The sequence below is a fragment of the Hippichthys cyanospilos genome, chromosome 2 (genome assembly GCF_059441005.1).
Source record: "Hippichthys cyanospilos isolate Australia breed blue-spotted pipefish chromosome 2, RoL_Hcya_1.0, whole genome shotgun sequence".
Classification (NCBI taxonomy): domain Eukaryota; kingdom Metazoa; phylum Chordata; class Actinopteri; order Syngnathiformes; family Syngnathidae; genus Hippichthys; species Hippichthys cyanospilos.
Window position 1 is genome coordinate 23,364,518 of NC_142370.1, and position 20,625 is coordinate 23,385,142.

The 20,625-nt window shown below is 40.4% G+C and overlaps 4 protein-coding genes across 6 annotated transcripts; 2 read left to right on the forward strand and 2 right to left on the reverse strand.

The window, feature by feature from the left end:
- Positions 1 to 72: 72 nt before the first annotated feature.
- LOC148427887 (uncharacterized) lies at positions 73 to 5,169 on the reverse strand. The gene is made up of 9 exons (XM_088441346.1): positions 4,897 to 5,169; positions 4,383 to 4,569; positions 4,180 to 4,302; positions 3,752 to 3,984; positions 3,439 to 3,573; positions 898 to 1,085; positions 705 to 784; positions 532 to 615; positions 73 to 414 (listed from the first exon to the last, which is right to left on the reverse strand). The coding sequence occupies exons 2-9, from the start codon at positions 4,567 to 4,569 to the stop codon at positions 251 to 253; spliced, it is 1,194 nt and encodes a 397-aa protein (XP_088297472.1). The 5' UTR covers positions 4,897 to 5,169; the 3' UTR covers positions 73 to 250.
- Positions 5,170 to 5,450: 281 nt separating this feature from the next.
- setdb2 (SET domain bifurcated histone lysine methyltransferase 2) lies at positions 5,451 to 10,265 on the forward strand. 2 transcript variants are annotated; one of them, XM_088441311.1, is made up of 10 exons: positions 5,451 to 5,736; positions 5,835 to 5,948; positions 6,038 to 6,133; positions 6,368 to 6,474; positions 6,536 to 6,823; positions 8,189 to 8,514; positions 8,910 to 9,079; positions 9,373 to 9,713; positions 9,879 to 9,967; positions 10,044 to 10,265. In XM_088441311.1, the coding sequence occupies exons 1-10, from the start codon at positions 5,706 to 5,708 to the stop codon at positions 10,210 to 10,212; spliced, it is 1,731 nt and encodes a 576-aa protein (XP_088297437.1). In that variant the 5' UTR covers positions 5,451 to 5,705; the 3' UTR covers positions 10,213 to 10,265. The 2 variants fall into 2 exon arrangements, with proteins under 2 accessions (XP_088297437.1, XP_088297445.1); XM_088441319.1 differs by having other exon boundaries at positions 9,884 to 9,967.
- Positions 10,266 to 11,132: 867 nt separating this feature from the next.
- Positions 11,133 to 15,489, reverse strand: ssr4 (signal sequence receptor, delta). The gene is made up of 6 exons (XM_088441357.1): positions 15,297 to 15,489; positions 14,512 to 14,630; positions 14,270 to 14,344; positions 12,959 to 13,048; positions 12,813 to 12,878; positions 11,133 to 11,458 (listed from the first exon to the last, which is right to left on the reverse strand). Exons 1-6 carry the CDS (start codon positions 15,346 to 15,348, stop codon positions 11,354 to 11,356), a joined length of 507 nt encoding a protein of 168 aa, XP_088297483.1. The 5' UTR covers positions 15,349 to 15,489; the 3' UTR covers positions 11,133 to 11,353.
- A 172-nt stretch (positions 15,490 to 15,661) lies between these two features.
- Positions 15,662 to 19,818, forward strand: naa10 (N-alpha-acetyltransferase 10, NatA catalytic subuni). Of its 2 annotated transcripts, none has more exons than XM_088409256.1 (8): positions 15,662 to 15,815; positions 16,633 to 16,731; positions 17,759 to 17,817; positions 17,894 to 17,939; positions 18,324 to 18,439; positions 18,517 to 18,561; positions 18,912 to 18,996; positions 19,443 to 19,818. In XM_088409256.1, the coding sequence occupies exons 1-8, from the start codon at positions 15,744 to 15,746 to the stop codon at positions 19,608 to 19,610; spliced, it is 690 nt and encodes a 229-aa protein (XP_088265382.1). In that variant the 5' UTR covers positions 15,662 to 15,743; the 3' UTR covers positions 19,611 to 19,818. The 2 variants fall into 2 exon arrangements, with proteins under 2 accessions (XP_088265382.1, XP_088265383.1); XM_088409257.1 differs by lacking the exon at positions 15,662 to 15,815 and adding an exon at positions 16,083 to 16,272.
- The last annotated feature ends 807 nt before the right edge of the window (positions 19,819 to 20,625 follow it).

Genomic DNA, 20,625 nt, shown 5'->3' on the forward strand with positions numbered 1-20,625 from the left:
CAGTTTTCCAAACCTGTTTTTGGTCACTGCGTCAAAAATGAAGTCCAGGTGATTGCAGACACAAAAGAATGATTGATTATTACTTACTGACATTTTAATTCAACCATGACTACAATGACAATGCGTGTTCACAATTGTTCCATACAAATCAAATAATTTAAATAAAAGAGTGGAATAATATCCTTGCATTTGTAAACCAGAAGAGTAAGCAAAATAGGCAAACTGCTGTTGCGGTTTCTTTGGAGTGGTGTCATGCTGGAGAGAGTCTGCACTGCAGATATTTGAGTATGTCTGGGATATAGTCTTGGGCATCCATTAACTGGTCCTTCCAGTCTTGTGGGATTTGGGACTCTGTGTACGACCCTCCTGCCCCCAGCAAGGCCCCCAGTGCAGCTCCACGGTTACAGTTCTCTCCTAAAAACGAGCAGTAATTAGATCTGTTTATCTGTTGCAAATCATGAACACATTTATCAGAATGTGATTCTGTCTTTAAGATCACATTCAAAATTAATTGATAGCTTGTGTTCAAACCTCCACAGTTAGTGTTGGCTAGGATGCCTGCTGCGGGGTCGTCATGAAACTGGTGAGCAAGGTAAAACATGCTGGAAAGAGCACCTGGAGCGTCACGACAACATTCAACACAATTACAAAAAGAGTGTCACATAACGACGGGAAGAATATGATCAGGAATGCTGGGCTGGTACCTTTTGTGTAACACGCCAGACCGAGGCTACTGACAGCGCTCTGATGGATCTGCAGTTTTTCTTCAGATGCTTCTGGAAACCTAAAACGACAACAGTAAATGATATCATGAAATTAAATATTTTCTGGAAGGTAGAATTGGAGCTATGAGGTAGAAAACATGCAGGAAAATGTCCTGAATTTCTAGGTGTGCACCTCGCAGCCCGCTGAAGGAACTTCTCACAGGCGTCCCACACTCCTAGTGCCTTGAGGGCAAGCTCGGCCTGCTCACGGACACTGGCACCTCCAACCACAGCATGAAGTGCCCTTGTGTAGATGGATACATACTCCGGTACAGATGGGTGGGGGTGGGAGAGCTTGACAAAGTCAACTGCAGCACAAACCTGAAGAATCAGAGGTCGCGACAGGGAATCCAAGCATCAAGTCATGTTCTAGGCATTTGGTATATTACAAGATTGGTAACAATAGGTGCCAGGGTACTTCTTTAAGTGGGATGAAATGCGAGTGACTAGCGCTGAGCTGAACTGAAAAGCATGACAACAATTTTCCACAAAATATCAAGTTTTTAGAATTTTCCCCAAAATATCAAGTTTTTTTGTTTTTTTTCAAAAAAAAAGTGAAAAATATTCCATGGATTCTACGGGAGAAAAGCATTAATTGAGTGGATGTCTTGAATAGCTACGTATACATAGAAGACTGCAACCCTGCCTAGTAGGGCTGGGCGATAATATCAATATATTGCGGTACGAAGTGACGCAATACGCTTCTTGCATTACAACATTCAGTTTCCAAAATATCGCGCATCGGCTTTGAAACGCCTTATTTTCGTAATATTTCACGTTTTAAACCAATCCGCTCCAGAGTGGCTTTCGTATCATGATTTTTGTCATATTACGAATTGTGTTTTACATGTAAATCATTCCAAGCGCTTCAAAAACACCACATTAAATGTTTTAATACATTATCTTTCGAGTGAAGCGATGTTCCAATGCCAAAGTGGTGGCAGAAGAGGAGGGCAAGCAGGAGATAAAGAAAACTTTATGATTCAAAGATAACATTTCCTTTGTTTCTGCCATTGTTGTCATATTGCTTCTCCTCACCCGCAGTGTTAAGGTTGTCCAATATCCGACTCCAATCCTCCTCAAGCAGCAATATTAACGAGCAGTAGAATCTCATATATTGCGTATAACTCAAGTGGGAGTTTTGACATTTCAAGTTTTATTTTGTTTCATTTTATTTTGTTTTGTTTTTTTTACATTCTGAGTAATTTTGGTAAAATAAAGAAAGAAAAACTGCAGAAGCAATCATGTCTCGAGGCTTCCCTGTTTTTGATCAATTATCATACTAAAGTTCTACTTGGCTTTTGTCTTTTCTTTAATTAATTAATTAATTTATTTATTTTTAAACCAATGCGAGCGAGTGACGTCACAGATCCCTTTCTTTTACGGTTGAAGAGCACTGTCACTAGTATCCTGTGCTGGCACGTGTGGCAAAGTGCTACTGCTGCATTTCTGCCACATCAGTGCCATGTGAAAAAGTATTTTCAACTGCTGTGGACATATTGACACAAGCAAGGGCATGCTTGATATAAAAAAATGTGGACATGTTGCTTTAAAAAAATTAAAAAATGTTCGACGTATGTTCAATCATAGATGTCAATGAAGTGTGGCCTCTGAAAAAGCATCAATAGAATTCGCCTTTTCTAATAATTGCCTTCTGGGTTTTTTTCAGTCATGTTCAAATATATGCCATCAATGTTTTTTACAAACATTGCCCAATATATCGCAATACGTATTGCAATACACCTTTGCTGTATCACAATATACCTCAATACACTTTTAAGACCCAATACCTAGCACTCTAAACACGCAGTACTCAGTACCTTAGCACACTATCCATCCTCATCATCAAAAGACAGTTTTTTGTTTTGTTTTTTTTTTAAATAACTTAAAAATTAAAATGTAAAAGCTGTCTGCATTTTGGAACCCCTCAGTGGTTTTTATAATATCTTCATTTGGATATGCATGCAACATGCATTTAAACAAACATTTAAACAAACATTTGAACTATGATGGTAGAAAAGAACACTAATATCCAGAGGTAGGCAGTCTGTCAGTATGAAGCGTTGAATGACAAAAATATTTTTGAAACAACAGACTAAGCCCGACGGAACAGTATATTTCGTCTGTCATAGTAATTCGCCGTTGCAATCATCACCACTTGTCTCACCTGTCACCATCGGTAATGTTTTGTGACCTCACCCAACAAATCCTTTAAACTTCTGAAAAGTATTTCATCTGACTTATACTAGGGAGCATGGAAGTATAAACAGAGTCTAAATATAAATAGACAGCAAGCATACATACATGCAGCCAGAAATAACTAGATGAAAACTAGAGTATTAGTATGCAGCAGCTACTATTAAGAGAGAAAGTGTCCTCAGTGTATTGCACAGAGCAACACTTTCTCCTCAGTGATGACCAAACTGCCCTTAATATTTGGCTGCCAGACTGTCAATTACGGCTTGGGTAAAAAAAAGAAAAAAAACGATAATAGAAGGGGTCCACGTACTGAAAGGACTCTGCTAAATCATCATTTATTTTGTTACCGGTTTTCTCAATGACTTGGCATTGGTCAAACAAGATGGAAGGTTTGTCTACTGGTGGAGCTTTGCCACCCAATTGTATGTGTGACATTGTTTTGTTTTTTTTTACCCTGAGTGAATGTGAAACTTACAGCTCGCTCCTCATTGGTTGAGGCTGACAGCAGAATGAAGGGAATACTCATGGGAAGGCACCCGATTGCGTCCAACTGGCTGTCTGGAAGCAACTTTAGCTTGTTTTTGGAGCGCTCTTCTGCAAACATAAGAACCTTAGAGAAAGAGACAGAGAAAGAGAGTTTAAGGACACAGCTGGAATAAAGATTTCCATGAGCTGACAATGTCATTCTCGATCATGTGTAGATGAGTTGCAACTGACTAGTAACCAGTTTACTGTTGACTAGTCATGGAAACAAAATACTTTCATCTAAGAGCTTTTTCTTTTCTTACCTCCTGGCTCGAAGTCGGTCTGCTGTCCTGCCAGTCAGAAAAAAAGGATCGGTGGAAGGACTCGGCGTAGGTGTCGCCATGTGTGCCAGGTGTGGTCATAAAATGAACATAGTCAGCAAGGACAACGGCTCGAGCATCAGCATGCGAGACGTCCACAAAGTCACCGCTGGCCAGCGTGTGAGCGGCACGGAGGGCGCACAGGACATTCAGTGTGTTGTTACCTGGCTTCAGACCTGTAATATACCACAAAGCTGGGATTTATGATGGAACATATTGTTGCTGGAGCTTAAAAATAATCCTAATCATTTGAATCAGGTGTGTTTGACAGATAAAATTGGAAAACATGCAGGACACCGGCCCCCGAGGCCTGGAATTGCCCGCCCCTGATATAGGTGAATGCGGGGGGGGTTTGCCACTCAGAAGGGTACCTTGGTGATAGTGGATGGAGCTCCTGGGAGATTTCCAATATTTCAGTTTGTCATGAAGGATGATGTTACCCACCACCTCCACTTGGTTGGCAGCAGAGGACCATGAAGAGCGGCCACTACCAGCTTCAAAAAAGCAGTACTGTAAATCATGTTTTTAAAAATTGTTGAAAAACACATGAAAAAAAGAAAAGCCACATTCTCACCTGTGTTGGACAGACTGATGATGCTGCTTGGGTGTTTGATTTTGGGTGAATTGAAGCGAAATATCCACCCTCCAAAGTCCCTCTTGATGTCATGGATGTTGTAGTACCAGTGGACTGGCATGGACATGGCATCGGCAGCACACATTGCCCATAATGCCTCGCTCACAGACTGCCGCATTGCAGACATCTATCACAATGAGATTATTTCAGATTAGATTAGATTAGATAGATAGATAGATAGATAGATAGATAGATAGATAGATAGATAGATAGATAGATAGATAGATAGATAGATAGATAGATAGATAGATAGATAGATAGATAGATAGATAGATAGATAGATAGATAGATAATATAGGGCCACAGTTTGTAAACTGTTGATTATCGATATCTGACCACAAAACACATTAACTCACAAAAGCACTCCCACACTTCATTTGTGTTACAAGTCAAAGTATGGACAAACGTACTACTGTATTCCAAACTTTCGACGGACAATGTGAAAGTGGCTGACCTCTCATAGGCGTTCTTCTCTTTTCATCAAGTCAGACTTGCATAACTTCACGTTTCCCTATTACAAAAGTACACCGGAAGTTCCACCGAATACACGACAATGTTTATTAATGCACAGAACTATAATGCTAATGACGACTACTTCGTTTAGCACAGAGTTTTGGGACTAAAATGTAGTAGACTCGCGCACAGAGCATAGAATACCCGAGGCAAAAGAGAAAATTCAGTATAGTGTAGCGATCTGAGACAGCGGCTACGGTGGCCCATGATAGTCAAAAATTAAAACAAATTACAACACTTTTCTCATATTTTAACCTCGCAGGCAAAATATGTTCGAGAACTGTTACGCAAGTTATATCAAATTAAAGACCGTCTGGAAATTCAACCCTGTAAATGCAATATTAACAATTAATGGTACGATTGAGGCTAATATATTGCTGTAACGTTTCTAAAAACAAAAACTAAAGGATTGTTCAGTTTGAAGTTTAGTTTGTGTTATGTCTACCAGTCAAACCTTAGGGTAAAATAATATTAAGCGTCGACCGGCTGGCGCATTGTTTGAGGAAGAAGAAAGGAACTAGACCGCAGTCCTAATACATCGTAATAGTGACCGTTGAGGCAGATTTGTAATTTCAACTAGTTGGAAGTTTAGACGCTAGTATCGGCTTCACGGCTATTTAAGATTAGTGGATGGCCACCTTTGAATTGTATTGATTAAGGTAATTTAGCAATTCATGCTACCTAGTTTTGCGAGCTTCGTGTAGTGGTCAGCGAATATTTGAAATAAATATACTGTTCGCTTGGCTCCAAATGGAGGATCCGTTTGATCAGCGAGATGTTGGTGAGAGTTTCTTTGAATGAAAACGATTTGCCAACGCACTGTGGTACGTTTTTATAATACTCGTATTTTCTTCCCGTTTGATTTTGTATGTATGGTAGATCGAGCCAAAGCTTTCTGGGCTAAGGAGAATGTGGAAGGGGTGTTCAGTATTATGTTCAAGAAGTTGGATCACCTGAGGGAGGTCCTGAGGGCCAACAAGGCAACCGACAAAGGTTTTCATCACCTTCTTATCTACGACGGCATCAGTTCCCTCTCAGATGTTGCTTATGTTCCCTCTCTGATTTTGCTTATGTTCCATTAGAACGGGTTCAAGCTTTGAGGCTATTCGACTGTCTGGAGTGGACGGGTTTGTCTCCTGCCATCGAAACTCCGGTAGTTAAGGTGGTTGTTGGAGCAGGTAACTTACTGACGCAGCCCATGCACACTGTTGGGAGTCACATTTGGACCGATTTGGTGTTTCACAGTAATGAAAAAGAAGCAAAAATTTGAAAATGTCCTCACCGTCAAATTTGACGGTACAATTTAAAGAATTTAAATTAACCAGTGATTTTTGAATCAAGGAGATGGGAATGTTCAACCTGTACATTCCATAAATGTGAGCATAAAAAAAAAAAAATGTATACCTGTTCAGATAATGAGCCTGAGTACTGCAGCCCCACATCCACATCTCCTTCGTCAGCCTTTGAAGAGCTGCTGCTGCCCATTCAGTCGCCATACAAGCTGCATATGTGCTGCAAGGTAAGGACAAGCTTATCACTAAGAATCACTTCCTACTCTCAAGCTACTCTTTTCCCACTAGATGTGCCTGCCTTCTTTAAAAAGCACGCATCACTCCGCCCTGCGATATTGGGTTCAGAATCCACTCAAGGTCCCACTGCTGTGCGGTTTGAAGAGGATGATGGCCAGGCCACTTATGTCTTCCAGTGGGGCCGGGGCTGGCGAAGATGAGGAAAAAGATGAGGAAGATGAGGCGGAAGAGGGAAGCCAGTGGGATGTCATTTACAAAGCCCCCTGCGGGCGCAGTCTCCGTGACTATGACGACGTGATGCACTTCTTGTTGGCCACAGAAAGCCACGATATATTACAGGTCAGCTGCTCTCTTTTGCACATACATTTAACACTGTTATTTCACAAGGAGTATTTTTGCAAGTTAAAAATAGTTCCTTTAAAACATCCATTCATCCATTATCCTAACCGCTTAGCCTCACAAAGCCTAATCCCATCTGTCTTTAGGCAGTTGGTGGGGCACAGCTTGGTAGCCAGCCAATTGCGGGGCACACAAAGACGACCATTCACACTCACAATATTGTTTTGGGGGTTTTTGGGATGTGGTAGGAAACCAGAGAAAACCCGCACGGGCCCTGGGAGAACATGCAAACTCCACAGAGGAAGGCCGGAAGCAAAACCAGAACCCCGCATGTGAGGCGGATGTGCTTATCAGTCTGCTATTGCGCATCTTTCCAATAACGCAGCCTTGGCAAATTGGATTTAGGCAATAGATGAATAGAAAATACTTTGTAGTGAACATAATGCAATTTTAAAAATAATTTGTACCATAATCCACTAACTCCTACTCAGTAAAATGGAGAAGTATGAGATCAGAAAGATAGCTCGGAATGTGTTATTTACTTGACGATGGCCAAAATACAAAACTTTCTCTCTGAAAAAACACTTTTCTAGGAAACTAAACAAATGTCTAATTTTATTATAGTATAACCTTTGTTCAAGATATCCAAGCATATTCTTAAAGTCTGTCTGGATCACGTGTTAAAAGTACAAGTGCAGATGGAGTGTTTTTTACTCTTCTTTTTCCTGCATCTTTTGCAGATATGAAGTTTTGTTTTTTTGCCCATTGATATGTAAATTTGGCCAAAGGATTGTCTGATTGATTTGGTGTTGCTTGTGGTGTCCTCCAAGGGTCAGCGCTGGGTCCTCAACTATTCAACTTCTATACAATGTACATAATTGTATCAAATGTAATTAAAACTGGTATTCATAGGCACTGGCCAAAAGGACTGTCCTCCACAAGGTGTCTGGGCTCTCCTTTACAGACAGGCTGAGAAACTCAGTCATCCGAGGGACTCGAGTCCAGCTGCTCCTCTTCCACAGGAGGAGCCAGCTGAGGTGGGGGTCAGGCATCTGGTTAGGATACCTCCCCTGGTGAGGTAAAAAATATGCAGTTGTGGTACAACTAGAAGTATTTATGGAATTATTTATTCTCAGAAGAAATAATTAAGAAGACGTTGTTGTGGAATGCTCACGAGACACTTATCTGGCCATTCACAGAGCAGTTCTTAGTTTTTTCTTTCTTCCATGTTGGTATACATATATCACTTCCATTACCATTTTTTTTTGGTGATTGTTGAAAGATGCTGTTGTCTAAATTATGCACTATCAATTTTTTGTGTGTTATGGACTATGTATTACTGATCCATCTTGCTGTTTCCTCCAGCTGGACTATTTCTCTTTCAACAAGGCAGTGCAGTTGGACCCCACCACGCTCCGGGGGAGCAAGTCTCCGGAGATAGACCTGAGTCGTGGATCTGAGCCAACTCCTGTGGAGCTGTGTGTGGGCCCCAACGATTCCCGGCCGCCCGAATTCCGCTACAGGAAAGAGCGCTGGCCACATGGCTGCTTCCTGACCCGGGGCCCTGTGTTTGATGCTTGTTGTGAGTGTACGGATGGGTGCCTGGACGCACACAGTTGCGCCTGCATCGCCATGACAGGAACAGGCAACCATTACAAATATCAGAGACTCTCCCACCCTGTGGTGTCTGGGTGAGTTGACCATAAATAAGGGAAAAACAACACCAGTGAACAGTCAGCCATTTCAGCTTCCCAACCGGAAATAATCTCAGTGAAGGTGACTGATTATCTATTGTATGTGATTAATCAAATTAGACGATTTGCCCAACTTTGGAAAGCGATAATCAATATTTTTTTCCAAAGTGGCATAGACTAAATCTGTAACTGAATCATGTAGTTCTTTCTCCTCAGTTAATTTGAAATCATTTGCGTTTTAAATAAAGAGATGGCATTTGGGGGAAAAAATGTTAAATTCAATTCAGGTGTTTGTTGCAGTCCTTGTTTCATTTTTATACAACACATTACAGTGTTTGTAGTTTCTGCCAATAAAGTCTTTGTTTTCTATTTTTTCAAATACATGATGGCAGGTTGTTTGAATGTGGACCATGGTGCAGCTGTGATCGGGCTCGTTGCCAGAATCGACTCGTCCAGCGAGGAATTCGAGTGCGTCTTCAAGTTTTCTGGACGGAGCGTTGTGGCTGGGGAGTGCGCTGCTGTGATGACTTGGACGCAGGGACATTTGTGTGCATATACGCAGGTGACACAAACAATACCTGTCTCATTTTTTTCTGAAACATGATGTGCTGTGAGATTTTGGCCATATTTGTCTTCTTTTCAAGTCTTGCTTTTTTTTTTTTCATGGTCTGTCATCCTCCGCAGAGGCTCACAATTTAAAGCCCTTTTACTTGGCCTGTGTGTGTGCGCGTGTGTGTATACACACACGCGCGCACACACACACACACACACACACATATATATATATATATATTTTTTTTTTCCCCCCTGAATTCACATCCTTTAGAGTAAAGCTACATCTTTGGACACCCCTAGGTGTGATCCTGCAGCGACCCATTGAGCCTCCACCCCTGAAACTGGCCAGAGTGGACCTGCCGTCTGATGACGAAGTGGAGGTGGTCACAGAGTGGCTGGCACCCCCTGTACTGGAGGGAAGTGATTTGTTGGAAAATCCTGATCCCTCAACTTCACCGCCGCTGCATGTTCCAGTCATCCAGAGATCAGTCGAAACCAGCCAAAACAAAATGAAGAAAGCCTTGGTGTCACCAAGCAGTACTGATGACAAAGGCAATAAAAAGAGGTTGACAGTCGTCAACTCAGACGATATTTATTTACTGGACGCCAGAAAGGAAGGAAACGTGAGCCGCTTCCTTAATGTAAGTGGAAAACAACTCAGATGAAACAATGCGAACATGGCATGCTTATGGAATTGCAGTTATTAATATGTATTCAGTAGCATTTTGGCCTTTCCGCACACATTTGTTATATTTTTAGATTGGCACTATTAATGGAGCATTTCGATTTTATCTCGTCTTCTGCAGCACAGTTGTCAGCCGAACCTTTTCATTCAGAACGTCTTCACTGACTCGCATGACCCCAACTTCCCCATCATTGCCTTCTTCACCAACAGGTAAGAGAACAAGTGACAGACATAATCTGTACATTGCGGGGTTGGGATGATTCTGTATGTGGGTTTGTGTCTTCAGCGTGGTGAAGGCAGGCACTGAACTGACGTGGAATTATTCGTCTGACAAACACACGGTGTTGCTGACCCAACAACGGGAAGTGCCATGCATGTGTGGCTCTGGTGGCTGCCTAGGCCAATTCTTAGAGGAGAACCTTTGTGAAATATGTGACACTCTGGAAGCAACGTGACCATGCGACCTTAAAACCATGTCCATTTTTTCCTATTAAAACCATGTCAAATATCCAGGTGCCATTCTGTATTAATAGCTACAGGTGGATACACAGATTGCACTTGGAGACAGGTTTTATTTTCTTTCTTTTTTAAGTCTGACATCAGTTTATTTAGAAAATTTTGGGAACAGGAATACAAAACTGATCCGTTTTGTTTTATCACACCATTTTGTGCGATAAGGCCCCTTTTTTTCTTGAAAAACATTAAGTAAACGTGTTTGTTTGTCAATAAAACAGAGGGAATGGCATGGAGACAAAGTGGTTAGCACATCCACCTCACAGTTCATTGTAGAAGCTCCAAATTCAATCCCAGCCCCGGACTTCCTGTGTGGAGTTTGCATGTTGTCCCCATACCCACTTGAGTTTTCCCCAGGTACTACAGTATAGCTTCTTGCCACATTCCCAACAACATGCATGATAGGCATATTGGACACTTCAAATTGCCCTTAGGCATGTTTGTGAGTGTGAATAGTTGTGTGCCCTCTGATTGGCTGGCCACCAGTTCAGGGTGTACAGTACCCTGCCAATGGCCCGTTAAAAAGTGGCTAAAGAAAATGATAATATATAGTAATTGCATTATTTGACAAATTAAAAATAGCCAATACAAAACAAAGCTTATGTTTAAGAGAAAAGGCAACCTCCATTTTCATGTCAAAAGGTTAACATTTTTTTCATGAGTTATAAAAAAACAATTTCTAGCAATTGTAGTCCAGTTTTCTAGTTTGATAGATAATTTGAAATTCAAAAGAATGAAGTTGAATACATCAAGTCAGGATATGATGAGAGTGATGCCTCTTGGTGACACTACTATAAATACAGAAGTAACATCTGTAAATTTAAGTGCAGTATTTAAGATGAAAACAAATGTAGGCTGGAAGTCCAAAACTACTCATTTATTGGTATGACATGTCAGCTTACCAAGCAGTCCAGCTTTGTGGCCCGAGTGTAAGAAAAAAACAATAATGAAAAAGTCCATTTGGGTGCACATACAGACACAGTCTGGATAGAAAAAAAAAAACATACAGACTGCTGACTGTCTCTGAATCCTAAGCAGATGTTTGCGCCAGTATTCAGTCTTTAAAGATCCAAGTGTGAACATTTACGCTTGGATGGTGTTCTTTGCACTGAAAGCCACGTAGTAAAGAAGGATCCCCACAAGGGCCGCTACCACCTCTGTGGAAACCCATGGACCGCTCCACGCACCCTGAAGTCACAAAGGGACACCACCAGTCACATCACAACAACTACTGTGCAGTCCAGCACACTGTCAAACATTCTTTCCATCCACCAACTTTCAATAAATAAAAAGTGATTTGTATTTGGAAAAAAAAAAAGTTTTCCGATATCAATTTTAGACTAAGATCAAAGCTTTCAAAGGGCCCGTGTCATGGGAGCTCAACTTTTGAGATTTTAACCATGTTACAAAAGTGCTTTTTCCCTTCATTGATATATTTCTATGCATTCCTTGCTTATTCTGCGCTCTCAGAACCGCCCCAACCGAGCAGACAAACATGACTTGTGAGAGGCCCGATGACAATGACAAGCCATTGTATCAACCGTGCTAGAATAAATGCACCTTATCTGACTTTATCTATGTCTTTAAGTTTTGTTTTCAGAGTTCAAGATAGAGTCGGTCAAGTAAACGGCAACTTTTGATTGATTTCTTACAACATTTTACTGTAGAAAATACCGAAATAGCTCAAATGTGTTTGGGAGCACACAGCCGGACAATCAACAACAGTAGTAAAATATTCACCTGAGGGCAAAACTGTAGTTATGAATACTGGTTTCCCACGGGACCAATTTTATAAAAGAAACATCTCTTAGTCAGCACGGCCACTTAACACTTTTAAAGTAAGTAGTAAACTGTCTGTTTTGGCTGCATTCAGTTGGCTGGGGTAGGATCACCACAACCCTCGTGAGGATAAGCGGTCAAGGTGATGGATGGACGGCTGGCATTGAATTATGTCATGAAAAGGGGACCAGGCAGCCAAACTGAGAGATTTGGCTTCAGTAAACAAGACACTTCACTTCCTGGTTATAAATATTGTAACCATAAAACTTATATTTAATAAATCGCCAATGTGCCAAATATCATTTATATGTCTATACTGTGGAAAGTTTAAAATATTATTATATCGATAGGGACAATCTGTAAGCTTTAGCAAAATCTAGTTGTGAACTAAGATAATGCAATGATTTTAATCATGTGGGCCTAGGCGTTTCAGAGACCACAGTTCAAAAGCCAATTTAAGTGTTGGTTGAAGTTCAGTATCAAAAATAAACTGGATTGTGGCTCTCGAGGACCAGACTTCGTCACCCATATTTTTAATCCATCACCTTGCCATGAAGGTCATCATTAGAAAACAGCAAGTTGTGTCAAAGAGTAGTGAACATTGAATTAGACTAGCAGACAAGTTTACATTGTCATAATACATCCTCAAATTTTATTCAAAACTTGGTAACTTTATGTGAATAGTGTATTTTAAAAAGGCACATTTTTTCTTTGCCCGATACTGAAATGAAGTTAAGTGAACAGAAGGATACATGAGACTTACCCTGTGGTCAACGTTAACTAAGAAAAGAGGCTGAACGGCGTTCACGTCTTCGTTGTTTCTTTGGGCCTACAAAAACAACAATACTCATTCCACGTAAAACAACAAAAGAGTTAATTGACTCAAATAGCTTAGCATTTACTGCTAACCTTGCGCAGTGCACTGTAAGACTCCTCATCAAAGAACTTGACTTGGTAAGTTCCTGAACTGGCCTGCTTGTGAGGAAGACTCCAGGATACCTATGATCAAGTCAAGGCCATGTTGTTGGTGTTAGAAGGAAACCATCAGATGGTGAGTTACAGAATTTACTGTGTCATTCAAGACAAAAGCATTATCAGAGCTACTGTTTTCAATTATCAATACAGGATTACATTTTAGAAATAACTTGCCTAAAACTAACATGGACAGAGCTGAACAAACCTACTCAATTACGACCTGTTGGAAGGGTTTTGGGGGTTTTTTTCCCCCTCAAAAATGGCGGCATGCAGGATTAGTGTTTTACAAGATATGTTTACAATAGCAATTACGACCTGTTGGAAGGGTTTTGGGGGTTTTTTCCCCCTCAAAAATGGCAGCATGCAGGATTAGTGTTTTACAAGCTATGTTTACAATAGTTATTGAAATAAATAGGTAATTGTAGTATCAAACCGACCAAGCTATGAATGTTGAGATCACGCTAAAATTGAAGAAAAAAAATCAACATACATTATTGTTGTCTCAACATTTTGCACAGGATTTGGTTTCGAATACTTTACACCTTTAAATATATTTTGAGTTTATTATATTTTTGCAAATCAATTACAATTGTAAACACCCAGAACGCCTGGAAAGGAGTTTATGGTGCAATAGAAATGAATGTTAAAAGTGTGTACGCAATGCAGTGCTTATCAAAGCCAGGAAAGAGAAAATGTGCGAGCCACAGAGACTTTAAATAAGATCCTTATCAATAAAAATTGTATAAGTATGCCTAATATTGTATCCTTTTTAACATTAAATAATGGCAAGGGCAATATAAATCACCTTTGAACAAGTGTTACCCTTACCTTTTAAACGGTTTATACGGATTACAGGTTAGTCCCAAAGAGAAAAAATAAAAAACTTTATGCATCAAAATGCCTGAAATTCAAAATATATCAATCCTTATTTCAGTTATAAATATTATTTTAATCAACTGAACCACTTGATGCGGATTTTTTTTAAAAACTAAAATCATAAATGTACATTGATCTGGGTCTGGTTTTTCTAACTCACGTTAATCATTAATGTGATGTAGGGGAAAAAAAAAATATTGACAGCTATTTAAAAAGTATCTAACTCCGGCACAGACTTTGATAATGAGAGCGCCACTGCAACACCGTGTGCTGTGGATGTACAACTAACGACACTTCAAAAGCAAAGCCTGTTCCCTGCGGTTATACACACTATTTGAGAAGGACAGATGCAAAGTATCAAAGGCTTACCTGGTACTTCCCAACATCCTGGCCTCTGGTCACAGGAAACTGTCTTCCATTCACATCTGCATAGAGAGTGACGCTCTGCAAGGGGTCACAAATGGTTTGGATCAGTCAGTGGTTTGCAACCGTTAGGGGCTATCAGCAACGGTAAGCAGTAGTTATCATTGCTAAACAAATGTTAATGGTTAACAAAGGCTTCATGTGTCTCCATGAGGTCCCCCCTGCATGTCACCGTGTTCTGAGCATACCTGCGCTCCGTTGGCACAAGCCAGGCTGAGCTCTACTATGAACACAGACTCTGCGGAGATGACAGCGTCTGAGGTGGTGTAGGCCGACGTGGTGATCGCCGGCTCTGTGCAGCTCTCTCCTGTCAAAGGAAACAAAGTGTGTAATTTTGAAACGTGAACAATTCAATGTCACACAAGAATTCCAAATCAGTGACATCTGTACTTGTACATGCTTTATCCTCACTGGTAAGAAATCCAAAACAAAGCCTGCATCAGGGGAGTTCAACATTATGAACATTTTAATCATGTTACAATGTCGATTTCTCACCCTAAACACTCCCAGGGTGTTATTTTCCTTCTTTGACGCATTTCTTAAGCATTACACGCTTATTCTTGCACTCCTGGCGATTACATCCTCATAAAGAAATATCGGAATCATGAAACTCAAGAAGAAATGACATCGCCAATGTGCCAAATGTAGTTTATATGCATATATTTCACTGTGGGAAATTGGGAAAAAATACCATCATCTTGAACCTTTCACTAGCGGAATCGGTAATACTTCTCGTCGTACTAGTGCTGTAGGAGCAACCAATTCTTTGGCAGTACTACGTTGTTGTCTACTCGTATCCTGAATTGTCTTTTTAGATGTGACAAAGAGCGTACTAGTACATTATAGATAAAATGAATGCTTGGACGGCGTTTCATTGGAACGTGGAGAGTTAACAGCAGTAGCGGCTTCACGAACTCGCTAGTATTTAGGGTGAGCTACTTCACATTCTCCCCGCTTTAATCGTCGATCTTACCCGAGCAGGCAACCACCAGCAGGGCGAGGAACGCGGCAGTTACTCGGATCATTGCAGCTTTAGGTGTTTACGCTCTCTGAGGTTAAGTGTTGCTTTGAAAAGATTCTACGGCAACGCTGCATGTACGGTGACTACAGGCCGGGGAGGCGGAAAGGAAGTCCGCTCGTCCACATCAGCAAATCAAGCACGGCTGCCACACCAGTACGCATGCGTTTAGTGACGTCACGTTTTAAAGACACGTCATCGACGACAACCTGGCGCAATCCACATATCAAAACATATTCTATTTGTTCTGTAATACCATCTCTATGTTTACGTTCAAGTGGGTAAAATTAAAAGTACAGGCTCGAATTGACTTCTGCTGACAAAAATAATAAAAAACATCGCTCACCTATATGTGTTGAACTCTCGTACATTTTTAAACTCGTTTGTAACCATGGCACCAAAATGGGGTTCCGTAGTGTTCACAGCATAAATGCCAACGAACATGCCACTTTACAACGTGACAAAAATAAAAGGGTAGGTATTTTATAAAATTGTCTGAAGCGTGGATTTTCCAAATACAGTACAATTATTGTACTGTATTATTAATACAGTATTATTAATACCGTATATTATTAATACAGTACTGTATTATTAATGCAGTACAAATAAATAAAATGACAAACTAAGATTGTACTACAATGTTATTCTGTCATTTTATTTGACGTCGTCAACGGTTGGTATTCGGCTTGTCTTTTAATTTGAAGGCTCGTCTCACAGCCTCACCGGAACAGGGTGTTGCAATCATGCGTTCACTTCCTTAAGTTCCTTTACTTTGGTAGCCAGCAAATTTGCTAGCCAGCAAATTGAGTTGCATTAAAGACCGGCCGGCTTTTTGAAGTACTTGTGTAATCAGTACTATGAATTGGTTGAGTGCTATTATCTAACAACGCAGCACAGGGAACTGAACAAGATGAATATACGAAACGCCAGGGTAAGCATGTTGCCGTCATGCCGCTCACAGTACACGTTAGCTCAGCTCGCCGCTTCACGTTAGCTGACCAAACGTGCTGCCACCTGCACAAGCATTGCGCATCACTATTTTGATTATGTCTGGAAGTTGTTCATATATAATGTATTTTTCTGCCAGAAGCGGCAGGTTTGTATGAATGTGATGTTTTTTCATTTGGGGTATATTATGCAGAGTTGACCAGTGTACTACACTCTACACTTAAGATGTAGCCTACTGAAAATATAACATATGAAGTATAATGTAACGTTTTAGTCATTTGTTTTTGTGATGCTTTTGTCATTTATGTTTGGATTAAGTCGCATCCCTTGACTTTCGTTTCAGCCCGAGGACCTTATGAACATGCAGCACTGTAACCTTCTGTGTCTGCCAGAAAACTACCAAATGAAGTACTACTTCTACCATGGATTGTCCTGGCCCCAAGTAGCCTGCATTTCTTTCTCTCTTTACACTTTTCTTTGGTAGTTAATGGGGCAAATGCAGCTGGCATAATGCTACAAACACACCAATGAAATATTCATCCATTTCTATAGAAAAGAATTGCAAAGAATGCAGGCAGATTAAAAGATCAATCCTGCAAAACAAGACAAAGATGCATGAACAAAAGTGAATTAAAAAATATTACACAATTCAAATGCAAAGGAAAAACAAAACACAAACGCTGTAACAGCTTCAACGAAAATGTGTGTAATCTCATGATTGACCTTTTTTTCTTACTTTCTCCAAGGGCTAGTGGGGGGGGATAAACGTCGTTATCTACGTATCATGTCTTGTGGCGTGATTTGCATTTGGTTGCTGAGACACATGGCACATGTCTTAATCAGAAATGGCCGCAATAGGACCCTACTTCCAAGTTGATGCCACACAGCGAGCAGATCACAGGGGTGCGGTAGTAGTGAATAACTCCTTCAATTCCCAAATACTATAATTTGTCAGAAAAAATTACGCAAAAATCTGTACGACTGTACTGAATAGTTTTGTATCGTCTCGTCAATATGTGCCGTACGCTGTTTCCACCCCTAGGTGTCAGTAATGCTTAAGGCATAGAGTTAATTGCTGGCATTGATGCAAATAAAACAAATTGAGACTAATCACGATGTGACTTAAGTGGAAATTTGAAAGGACTGGTACATTCATTTTATGTTGTGATTTTCTTTTAAATTTCACAACAAAGGTCGTAGTCGGTATGTCGATTTGTTTACTTTTTTTTAACATTGGCATTTCTCTCTCTCACTCTGTTTTGTTGTTGTTTTAGCAAATACCACAACTAGTTGTGGCTTTCTGGCAAAAGTGGCCAATGCCTTTCAGTTCCGTCCACGGTTTTTTTTTAAACTTTATTCTGTGTTGTAAGTTTGCTTCAATGTAGTTTTTGTTTGTTTTCTTGTTTTTGTTTTCCCTCATTCCTGTATTTGACCTTGTATTTTTTACACTCGTGTTCCTCATGTTTCAGCTCTCATACATTGCTGAGGATGAAAATGGCAAAATAGTGGGTTACGTGCTGGCAAAGATGTAAGCGTTTTACACATATATTGGCACAAAACCTAATATCATTTAGTTTCAATGGGCTCTTTTTTATGTTCCCTAGGGAGGAAGACCCTGATGATGTGCCTCATGGACACATTACGTCCCTGGTATGTCTTAGCAGGAGCTTTGATGCATTTAAGTCGGAATCACATTGTGTGCTTCTAGGGACACAATTCCCATGCGTATGAGTGTTTCGATTGGTGGTTTCAAACAAATCAACATTGCAGTGTAGTGGAATAGAGTTTTCGAATCGCTAACATTGCAATTATATTGCAATGAATACTGTTATATGTAATTGTAATCTCACTATTGGTGGGGGGGAAAAATCACAATTAGATAACTGTTTTTCAAAAATCATTTTGCCCTAAATAGAGTGATGTCACATGCCATGGTAGTTCCAGCTTCCAAAATACTTTGGGGTCCAAATAGTTGAGAGTTGAATGCCGCTCAATACTCCTCAATAATAAGCGGTGGCCCTGGACATCTCCTAGGCGGTGAAGCGCTCCCATCGGCGTTTGGGTCTGGCTCAGAAGCTTATGGACCAGGCCAGTCGCGCCATGATTGAGAACTTCAATGCCAAATACGTCTCTCTTCACGTACGCAAAAGGTTGGGCCCATGTTCTTCATCAAAGAGGCTAGGATGCTTATGGTGTGTTTTCTAACCATTCTGTTGTCTTACCGCAGTAACCGAGCGGCCCTCCATCTTTACTCCAACACGCTAAAGTTTCAGTAAGTCTCTTTAATCAGAATGTGCTCGCATATGCTACATATGTGGACATCGTCATGGAAATTTCCAAAAGTTTAATTTCGGCAACAGGACTTGACTTGGTTGTTGAAGATGTTTAATGTTTTCACTTATTTATTTTTTTTCCACTTGTAAATTTTCAATTGTGGAGTCCCTTTATTCTGTTTTTAGCCTATTGGTAATTCATCACCCAAGAAGTTGCAGAAATATAACTTGTACAGATTTCACTGTATTTGCGTGATTTTCAACCTCTACTCGCGGTATGCATTACCCATTCATTTGTTTTGTGGAGAAAGTACCACGCAAATGAGCTGTGTTTCTTGTTTTTGCACAGAATCAGTGAAGTTGAGCCCAAATACTATGCAGACGGGGAGGATGCCTACGCTATGAAGAGGGACTTAGCCCACATGGCAGATGAGGTATCAACAGCATCAATTTTACAAAACAAGAAAAAAGTGGTGCTATGCATAAAGTTTGAAACTCAATTCAGGATTGCCTGAAAAAGTCCCAAAAAACAATAACTTAAATGACCTATATCAAGATATTTTAAACTTTCCATAGTTAAATGTGTGCATATAAATTATACTTGATACATTGGCAATTTAAATACTTATTAAATATCATGGTTTTGGGACTATGGGGCGTTGAGGGTGAGAAATAATCATTGTAACAATGTTAAAATTTCCCAAAAGTTGAATCACAATATGTGCCCTTTAAAAATTGGCAGTAAAACAGGAGCATGAAGGACGACGTGAGGCATGAAGGGCTTCACTGTTCTTGCTTCCAATGGCAAGCGGATTGGTCGGATAAGCACATGTAGAGTTTTATTGTGTTTGTAATTTTGACTGACTATGTCATCTCTTAGCTGAGAAAACCTGGCCCCCGCCTGCCAGGTCAGGAGGCGCCTTCCGGTTCTGGCGATCCAGAAAGAGAAAACGAACGAGACAGCGGCGGAGAGAGCAAAGAGCTAAGCGAAGTCAGCGAGGCCACCGAGAGCACAGACGTCAAAGATTCTTCTTCAGATTCTCAATGACCCTCAGGTTTTTTGTTGTTGTTGCTGTTTTTTAAACGAAAGAAGGGGGAATCACCCCCCTCCCCCAGTTGACTCACGATCATGATGTGATGATTAACATGTTTACTGTATGTAATATACAGATGCTAATAAATATGATACCATAGTACAGTAATAGTATGTTTGTCAATGCAACTCAGCTCAATCATTAAAAATATTAGAAGATGAATATCTGACTGCTGTGGCGTCTTCTTTAAATAAAAATTAAACGGGGTAATAGTCCAATTGTAATGATGAATCGCATAATGCTTGCTCTTCTCACAAATTCTGTCCTAAAATGTGCTAATGGTTGCCCCGGCAAAGGTGGATGATTGCTTATGGATCATTCCACATGATGGCAGCAAAGCATTACATGAACCTCAACCTAGTTCTGTCGTGCCAAGAGTAAATATACGGTACAAAGTAAACATCTATTACTGTATTAGGCTTGGATTTTGGGTAAGCACAAGACAGTAAAGTGCTTGCAAGATGTAGATCCGCCCCTAAAATCAGCCAATTTCATCAATACACTGTAAAAAGATGCCTGACGATAAGTGGCTTTAGAAAATGGATGGATATGCACAGCACCTCATAACATACCTGGTGGTAAGTGGGGGACCATGTCAACTTGATGATATCAGGATGCTAATTGGAGGACAGCCAGCCTCATTCTTTAAAATCATCACAAGGTTTTGTAATGGCTCGTAGGTGGCGCTCTTCAAAATGGAAATGTCCTTCGACTTTGTGACTTTTAGAAGAGTTTGTGGCTAGTAAATATTATCCACATTGCTCCTATGCTGCATGAGCTTTTACTTTGAATAATGGAAGTGGAACTCAATATCAGTCAACATCTGGTCAAAGCAGCAACCTCCATCCCTGCAGTCACACAGCATTTTTTTCTTTTTCTGATGACTCATTCTTGCCATTTTTGTTGCCGGATTCTGAATCAGAGGCCCTTTCTGTCTCAAATAATATCCGTATTGGCTCATTTCATCTT